Source organism: Procambarus clarkii, chromosome 78 (genome assembly GCF_040958095.1).
Source record: "Procambarus clarkii isolate CNS0578487 chromosome 78, FALCON_Pclarkii_2.0, whole genome shotgun sequence".
Taxonomy (NCBI): Eukaryota; Metazoa; Arthropoda; class Malacostraca; order Decapoda; family Cambaridae; genus Procambarus; species Procambarus clarkii.
In genome coordinates this window covers 17374783-17384725 of record NC_091227.1, presented here as the reverse complement: position 1 = coordinate 17384725, position 9943 = coordinate 17374783, and the positions used below count along the sequence as shown (strand labels likewise).

General features: G+C 45.6%; 1 protein-coding gene across 2 annotated transcripts in view; it reads left to right on the top strand.

Annotated features, from left to right (window-relative positions):
• Window positions 1-3470: 3470 nt before the first annotated feature.
• The window catches only part of anne (anne boleyn), a 70675-nt gene continuing 64202 nt past the window's right edge, over window positions 3471-9943 (top strand). For both annotated transcript variants that reach the window (XM_045727361.2, XM_045727360.2), the window contains exon 1: window positions 3471-4025. In XM_045727361.2, the coding sequence (XP_045583317.1) occupies window positions 3860-4025 (166 nt within the window). In that variant the 5' untranslated portion in view covers window positions 3471-3859. The remainder of the gene's footprint in view (window positions 4026-9943) is intronic.

The window sequence follows — 9943 nt, the reverse complement described above, 5'->3', positions numbered from 1 at the left end:
TGTGCTGTCTGCATTGTGATTGTCTCGAGTATTCATTGGCTTTGTCTTCTACTCTTTATCAGCTCGACACCTTGCATCATTCAGGGTTTCTGCTTTGGTTGAGGTGCCTTTCATTCTTTCCATATCCAATCTTTCCCTTGATCAATCAAAACAAGATTGCTACAATTGATACTGCATTTGATACTTTGCATGGTACCTATAACATCCCCATTCCTGCTTGTGCCATACTTTGACTTCTGACCCTCTTGAAGGCCCTGTTCCCTTTTCATTACTCACTTTTTAATTCAAGGATGGCCTGTTTGCAGGATAATCTTTCTTTGTACACATTTGCAATGTATTTCTTTGTCTTGTTCCTACCTTACCCCTAGTCAGGGTCCCATTTGTATAGTTTTGTGAAGTCCTGATCTGTACAGTGATGGTTTACACTCCACTTCCTCTACTGATATGAAAGGCCTTTTTCTTTCACATTCTCACATGCTCTATTCACAGGCGAGTCAAAGTCTATCCATCGTGTTGGCTGCTCTGTTGTTTTCCCGATTTATTCATAACATAATGCATAACAATTAAAAGAATAGATGGGTTAGGTGTTATGAATAACAAATTGCATACTATTAAATATGAACTATCCATGTGACCTTCCTCCTTCCATTATAACAGGAATTGATAAAAGACTTTGGTTAGGTTGCTTATTGACAATATTATTTATTGTGTAGGGGTTGGGGTCCGAAAAGGTAAAGGTAATATAGGTTTAAGAATGTTTGAAACATTTGGCAAATCATTAATGTATATAAGAAATAGAAGAGGTCCTAAGATGCTGCTCTGTGGCACTCCTACTGTTAATGGTAGAAGTGGGGGAGGTTATGTTATTGATGGCTAGATATTGGTGTCTGTAACTAAGATAGGAACAAATATAGTTCAGAGAAAGGCCTCGGATACCATAGTGGTGAAGTTTAAGTAAGAGGTAGTTATGGTTTACAGTATCAAAGGTCTGTCTCAGGTCAATGAAGAGGCCAATTGGGAGCTCATTTTTTCAAACTTGCTTTGAGCTTTGATGTCCAAAGGGTTTGGAAAGGATGGGGGAGGTAGAGGGATGGGGAGGTGACATTCTGGAAGGTGTGGGTACAGAGGGTTGTGTAGATTATATTAAGCAGACTAATTATGGTATCATTGGTACTCTTTTTGGGAATGGAAGTCAAACTGGCAGGAAATTCTCTGAATGAATACTTTACATCTGTGTTCACACTAGAAAGATTAGACAGTATCCCATTACCCTCACAAATGCTTCCATGATACTTCAGTGCTATGTTCGTCCATCAGCTCCCTTTAAGATGGTTTGCAGTTCCTCTCCCACACGAATTTGATCAATCATAACCCTCTTGTGTTGCTAGCACAAGATCTAGTATGCTGTTACCACGTGTGGGCTCTATAACCCACCATAACCACCCAACAACAAAACCACAATCATTCAGTTCCTGAACCGATTATGTGCCTCTGTAATCCTTTACACCACCGCCCACGGGATGGGTATGGGGCGAATTGAATCCACACATGTATATGTGTGTAAAAAAAAGTGTAATTCATTTCACAAGATTACACTTGCTTAGCTAAATGAACTGAACGCTGGGTTCAGTTCCTGAACCTATTCTGTGCGAATACAGACGGATTGTTGTGGTAGTGATAATTGTGATGAAAAAGATAGACATAGCATGATGGATAGCGATATATGGCTCGTAGGTGACAAATGGTAGAATGTGGTGATAGTGCCAGCTACATAGGTTCCGTAGTCGATGATAAATTTGGCGAAGAGCACGTGTTAAAGATAGGCACGTGGTGGAGATAGTGCCGCACGTGGTGGAGATAGTGCCGCACGTAGTGGAGATAGGGCCGCACGCGGTGGAGATAGGACCGCACGCGGTGGAGATAGCGCCGCACGTGGTGGAGATATGGCCGCACGTGGTGGAGATAAGGTCGCACGTGGTGGAGATAGGGTCGCACGTGGTGGAGATAGGCACGTGGTAGAGATAGGGCCGCACGTGGTGGAGATAGGGCCGCACATGGTGGAGATAGGGCCGCACGTGATGGAGATAGGGACGCACGTGGTGGAGATAGTGCAGACAAGCATGAGTGAAAAGTGCGGACACGTGATCCCTCAGACATGACGGACGCAACACGTTTTACCCAGTACAAAAATATAGTTTCTGGGAAAGATTGCCCAAAGGCTGTTGTAATGGTATATAGCGGCTGCCCTGCTTCCATTATTATAGGTAGTTCTCTTAATTATGCTCAAACTTCACACTTGAACTGACGATTGTGGCATTTTTATATACGTAAATGAGAGCGTAGGATGTTTGGTTGTGCTCGGAATAATAAAAGGAGAATTAAATTTGTGGACATCAGTTGTAACGTTGTGCAAGGTGAGACGCCTTAGAGGTGCCATGTTGTCAAATAACAAAGAATTAAACCTGTCCTACTGAAGTTACGACAGATTAATGGTCATTCACACAGTTACAAGAACACCATATGGTGCATTTCCACAGGGCAGGGATTGTCCTGAGAGCCGAGGCTTGGGTGTGAAGTAGGATAAAGTAGTATGAGTTAGTGAGTGTTGGTGTCGAGGGTGGTCCGCGCAGCCGCACGAGGCACGAGGCAGGGAGACACGGTCGATGATAATCCCTAGTTGCTTCCCCCCGTGCGTCAGGTCTCATCCCTCGTCGCCCTCGCTCTCAGTGTCTGCCTCTATACTCTCTCACTGTATCAGTGCCCCGCAGCCGAGCAGCCGGCGTGTGTGTGTCGTCAGGCACGTGTTGGCGTGTGTGTGACTGTGTTGTAGTGTGTGTGGGCTTGACAAGAGGCGCCAACTTCCACCACGCGGCTCCACCTCAACCATACTGGTGGACTATATTTACCCTGCTCCCGATTGCGCTCACTGTGGGAACGAGCTCGACTTGGAGGGAAATTGTCCATGTACTTAGGGTTCAAGGAAGAGTCTTCTGTGCTTCGCCCTTCCCTCTCAAGTCTAAGCTGCTTGAGAGGCTTAAATCTTTACTAATACAGAAAGTGTAATTTAGAATGAATAAACTTTTTTCCAACAAGTATTCCGTAGCATTTGTGAGCATGTATACCAAGTGCAAGTCAATATGTATCTTGTAAAGAGTATGTGTAACGTGGTGGGAGTCGTGGGCAGGATGTATCCAGGACGCGTTGACCGGCGGCGGGGGTCCTGCAGAGGTCTGGACAGTGACGATGGAGGAGGAGCAGGGGTAGAGGTGTCCTCGAGCTCATGATACTGCAGGGGCCATAGGCCGCACACACCGTTCACCAACACCTGCAGCTTGGCACGTCCCAGGCGGCCCCAACACCTACAACTCTGCCTGCCCTAGTGGCCCTAACCCATGCAGCTTGGCCCGCACAGGTGGCCCCAACATCTGTAGCTTGGAGCGCCCAAGAGGGCCCAACACCTGTAATGGACAGTTGCTGACACTGGGCCACGCCGCAGGCTCCGGGCGCCCGCTGACCCAGCTTCACCTCCACTTCGGCGTCAGATAGCGATGCGCTGTTCACATCCTGCCAAAAATTGACCCGAGATAAACAGTGGACTCTCGATCGCTAGAGGCTGGTATAACGACACTTAGTTGATTATACGTACCTGGGGTTATTTTTGAATGGTGTGAACAACCTGTGGAACAAGGTAATTGGTGTTTTCATGCGCTGAACTGCCCATATAAATGCCAAACGGGGCGCAGTCATCAATTTTGGTTCCAGTTTTGTGTGTGCATCACAGGTTCATTCTCCCGAGGCTAGGGGGAAGAGGGTTGTGGTTGAGCGTGGCGGGAATCCTTTAAAGCTCACCTTATCAACCATGGCTGGTGTTGACAACCCGCGTAGGGCCGCCCTCAGTCTCTCTCTCCTGAGGGGCGCCCGTCAACACTCCCAGTATGGTCCAGGGCAGTGTCCAACAGGCGTGTACCGCCCAACCACCACGCCCACACTCGAGGAACAGCGTGCCCGGCTACTGCCCACTCCAGGTAAGTTGAAGGTAGATAATTAGTCATTATAGCTGTAGTTTTCACATTCAAGAAATGAAGTCAACTCGCTAAGGCCTACACGATATAGATGATTCAGCATGACGCAGACTTCAGGCATGTGGCAAGCAGAGGATGAATAGACGACGAATATATGTTTACACTACGGTAGTAGAGTGTAACTACGGGCAGGTGATTACATCACGTTATGTCCCGCCTATTAAGTAAGCAATTATCAAAAGAAAGCACCAAGCTAGAAGACCACATCACTAACCTTTCCGTACCTGGTGAGTTTTATTTTAACTTGGCGCTATAATTCTTTGTTGTATCTAGCCTTAAAGTTGTGGAATGAGATAGCTTCTGTAATATCTTCAGTCCTTCCTATTTTTGTACCAACGTCAGGGTACGAGTACATTCTTACCGTTTGACTCGTTTGCATTTCTTGCTTTTACTAAAGACCTTGTCTCATCCCCTTAGAATCATTCATGTTGTGATCATATCCACTCTTCTCTTTTCCCTCCTCTAGGGAAGTGAGATTTAGTTCAATTTAATTTGCCTTGTAGCTTAAGCCTCTTAGTGTATGCAAAATAAGTGTGAAAGAAATGCATGTGTAATTACCTAAGTGTAGTTACAGGATGAGAGCTACGCTTGTGATGTCCCGTCTTCCCAGCAGTCATATCTTTGAAACTACCCTTTCACTGTGAAACTACTGACGGTTTGGCCTGCACCACCTTCTCACTAAACTTGTTCTAACCGTCTACCACTGCTAGCAAAAGAGAACTTTCAAATATTTTTTCGGCCCCTTTTGTTTCCTTAGCTTGAATCTATGACCTCTAGCTCTTAAAGTTGCAGGTCTCAGGATTTCCACTTTGTAAAATTTGTCGATTCCTGCTATTATCAGTATACAGGGTATTATAATATGCGAACAAGCTTGAATGGTCCCCCAAGCCAATATGCAACTGAAAACTCCACGCCCCCAGAAGGATTCGAACCCAGATAACCAGGAGCGCTATGCACCTTGGCGTACCTGGTACCTTAACCACTAGACCAGCACGACTCTACAAAAATCCTAGGTAGTCGTGAGACTATCCAAGATCCGAGAGCGCTCGGTAGTCAACTTGGGCATAGATATTTCATCGAATATATCTGATAATTGAAACAGACCTAATTCTAGATACCCTACAGGCACTTCAGGTTGTTCTGTAGAAGGAATTGGTACTTAAATAAGTTGAGACGGATGTTCACCTTTTTCACGCTGTCTCTACTCCTCACGTCGCCTTCCTGTCTACCTACACGTCATTCACAGTCCCTTTTCATATCCCCATTTTCCTGGCGCTACATACACGTCGCTAGGCTGTCCACTAGGCTACACCCCCCCCCCCCAACACGGGGTTGTTGAGGGGCACCTTGTTCTGTTTATCAACTTCGATGTACATTACCATTTCCTGTTTTCCCACCTTGTCATTATAACATGATTTACTACCTACTACTCTACATAACACTATTGCTCAACTTCCGTGTTCCTTACTGCTTCGTGTTTTCAATCCGTCATATAACTTAATGTGTTAAAATAAGCTTGTTACAGAGGTAACAAGCTCCACTTACCTACTAGCTAGCTAGCTAGGCGGGGGCATAAAGTACAACTTGACTACTTTAAAACCATCATGTTGTATCTGGTGCATCCCAACTTGACTATTTTTGTTAAAATTCTTTGTCGAATCTGCCCAAAATTGTGGATGGAGGTGGCTTCCAAAACTACTATAAGTCCATTCCACTTGTTGACTACCCATAAGTGCCACTTCACTAACCTTTTAAAGTGAGGGTAAGGTATGTTGGCCAAACCACGCACTAGAAAGTGAAGGGACGACGGCGTTTCCAATCGACTTGAGAATGGTCCAGGACGGACCGAAACGTCGTCGTCCCTTCACTTTCTAGTGTGGTTTGGTCAACATATTTTAGCCACGTTATTGTGACTCCTCGTCTGCCGAAGGTAAGGTAACCCGTGAAGTGTCAGGTAATACTTGTACAAGTATTGCCTTACATTCCCTAGGCTCATTTGCATTTCCAGCCTTTACATTTGTCTTGTTCTACTTTCTCTTAATGTGAAGAGGCTATCCTTTTCCACCTTATCTGCAGGTTGTGATTATATCCCTTCTGTTTCTTCTGTCCTCTAGAGATTGATTGATTGATGAAGATTAAGCCACCCAAAAGGTGGCACGGGCACGAATAGCCCGTAAGTGGTGGCCCTTTTGAGCCATTACCAGTATCAATAGATGCTACTGGAGATCTGTGGAGGTATGGCTGCACCCTAGCGTGACGGGAGATGTCTCTCGTGTCTCTAGAGATGTGAGAGTGGCGAAGATATAAGGATAGGCTAGTGGAACCGTCTTACATCTGGCACCAATTTTGTTGCAAACCTTTGGCTTTATGGTTTTCAATTTTGGCTTTATGCTGGCAAGGTGCATACCTGGAGAAGGTTTCGAGAGTTCTATTTTCCGACCCTGGAAACTATATTAGTTTACTATTTGATAATGGAATAGCGTTGAAATCTGTGGAAATAATGAGTAATAATTAAACAAATACTATACAGTAACGTAAAATAACATGAATATCCCATCCCTTGATTGTCAAAGTATACCACATGGAAAAGCAAGCAGGAATATCCCCGAATAATATAAAATGGAAGGGAACTATCAGGAGACAGCGCGGAGCCATCACGACTATATAGCACTTGGAAGGGGTCAGGATAAGGATTTGGGATGGGACGGGAGAAAGGAATGTCCGCCAGTCCCCTAGTCAGACAGTTGACCCACATAGTGTTATGTGAATAGTTTCACACTTAAATAATATGAGTTGTAGGCTGCCAGACCTAGATGGTATAAATAGTGTGAGCCCATGTTGTTGTTCTAGATTTAACTACTCAGAACGGTCCATGTAGTAGGGGTTATAGTGAGCCGATTGATTGATGATTGATGAAGATTAAGCCACCCAGGAGGTGGCACGGGCATGATTGATTAATTGATGAAGATTAAGCCACCCAAAAGGTGGCACGGGCATGAATAGCCCGTAAGTGGTGGCCCTTTTGAGCCATTACCAGTATCAAAAGCTGATACTGGAGATCTGTGGAGGTGCGACTGCACCCTGCATGACGTGAGATGTCCCCCGGCACGGGCATGACTAGCCCGAATAGCATTGCTTGAGCCCATTGTATGTACCCATGTTGTTGTTGTGTTATAGATTCAGCTACTCAGAACAAGTTCCAAGTAGCACAGGCTATGGTGAGCCCGTAACTTACCTGGCACAGGAGTGGGACAAGTAGCACGGGCTATGGTGAGCCCGTAGTGGACTTATATGTATGAACCCATATAAAGGGGCCGTGATATATGGTAGACGGGTTAGGTGGGACGAACGTGACTGGTGGTGGTGGTTGAGGTTCGGACGGGGAGGACTTTAACCGTTGGTGGACGTGAGATGGGGGGGTTGGGGGGCAGGGTGGTGGCGCCGTCTGTTTTAACACGGGACGATGCCCTTACACACTACAATACGGGACCTCTCTTGGAATGACGGGGGAATGGGGAGCTTTAGGAGAATGGGTGAGAAGAAAGGTGGTGCATGATGGTGGTGAAGGAAGATGGGAGGAACAACAGGTCGAATAATAGAAGAACAATAGCAGGAAGAATGCACACGCCCTCAGGGGCAAAATTTAAGAAGGAATGAGATGAGAATAACATCAGCATTAAGAAGATTGGGAGGATGATAAAACAAAAATATTAGGAAGGAAGAATCAGAGGAGAATCACAAAAACGCGCAGAACAAAAGAACTATGAACAATTAAGTGGCCAAGAAAAATGAGATAAGAAAAATGAACAGGATGATGGAGAACAAGGAGAAGAAGAACGGGAAGCAAACAAGTAGTAAGGAAATGTATATGTTTATCTCTCAGAATGTTCGGTAATAATTAAGTTTATTGCTTGTGATGTGTGTCTATGTATGTATTAACACGATGTACTGAACAGGGTGAGAATAGCTTGAAGCTACCTCATCCCTTTGTGTGTATTTTACCTCAATAAACTTATTTCAAGTTTCAACAAGTAGTGAACGAGATGGTAGCTGTGTCGAGTATTGGCGCCGTCTTAATTCTCTGCAAGACGTCTACACAGGACTCTACTAAATCTTCTTACTGCAAGAGTCATCTTTTGAGATATTGCCTTGAAGAACGAATTGGACTGTCACTCATCCTGTAAGTGAATATACCGCCATAGCACATTGTACAACCTCCCTCATCAAAGCAAATAGATTGAAACCTGCTTGGGTTGTTCATCCTGTAACTTGTAACCTCCTTCAAGGAGTGCCGGACCAACCGGGCTGTGGTGGGTATGTGGGCCTGCGGGCCGCTCCAAGCAACAGCCTGGTGGACCAAACTCTCACAAGTCAAGCCTGGCTTCGGGCCGGGCTTGGGGAGTAGAAGAGCTCCCAGAACCCCATCAACCAGGTATCAACATGTACCTAGACACATGGGGGCCTTGCAAAGAAGTGCCGGAGCAAACAGGCTATAGTGGATATGTGGCCTGCGGGCCGCTCCAAGCAACAGCCTGTTGGACCAAGTTATCACAAATCAAGCCTGACCTCAGACCGGGCTCTGGGAGTAGTAGAACTCTCAAAACCCTCTTCAGGTATGCTCCAGGCCTTACTGAACTGTCTAAAGCGAACAAACGGTCGAACAAGGAGACTTAACATTTACCAACCCTCAAACTGAGGTTAACTTCCAGGTACAAAGTTTGGGAATCTAAAGAATAATATCTGTATTTGACAAAGATGGTCTTCCCTCTCTGCTGCACATATTGTGCAACTCTGCTGTTGTTTTCATCGTGACTGACGATGGGTAATTGTATCCAAGACAGACTCAAGCTATTGCAGAATCTCGCCCTCAACCGCCGCCGTGTCATCAATAATTGAGATTGTCGGCTGCAACTGCCTTGTACCAGCTTGCAGATTCACTGATTTGTTCTAATATTCTTTCCTCAGTTACGCAGTTAAAATATCCAAGAATAACGTTAATTCAACGTTTATTAACGTTGATTCGGTGTTGAATTAACGCTACTCTTGGGCATTGTGCCCACTGAGTACCTTGTTATCTTGAGATGATTTCGGGGGTTTGTAGTGTCCCCGCGGCCCGGTCCTCGACCAGGCCTCCACCCCCAGGAAGCAGCCCGTGACAGCTGACTAACACCCAGGTACCTATTTTACTGCTAGATAACAGGGGCATAGGGTGAAAGAAACTCTGCCCATTGTTTCTCGCCGGCGCCTGGGATCGATCCCAGGACCACAGGATCACAAGTACAGCGTGCTGTCCGCTCGGCCGACCGGCTCCCGGCTATACACTATCATCCCAGTAAACATAAGAAATATTGCCCGAACTAAAGTGGACGTGTTCTAAAGAAAATTAGACATGTTCCTGCAAGATATACCAGACCAACTAGGTTGTAGTGGATGTAGCCACCTGCTGACCGCTCTAAGCAAGAACCTATTGGACTAAGTTATCACATGTCAAACCTGGCCCCAAGTTGGGCTTGGAGAGTAGAACTTAAAAAAGGCCGCTCCAGGTACGTGACAAGTTACAGCCCCTCTCCTGTGCCAGGTAAGTCCACTACGGGCTCACCATAGCCCGTGCTATTTAGAACTTTTTGTTCCCAGTAGCTGAATCTTAAAAAAAAAGGTACTAGGAGCTTCATCATCCTCACTTGATTAGTTTAGCATTATCAGTGTATCCTGATTCAGCCACTATTCCTCTGCGTCCTGCGTGTTTATTTTTCTAAGACGTTTTTCCTTGTAATAAACTTTCACTTTCTCCCATTTTCTATTGTGTTTCCCTGGAGGGGGGGGGGGACGCGGGATTTTATGGCCGTGTTATATTTTATGGT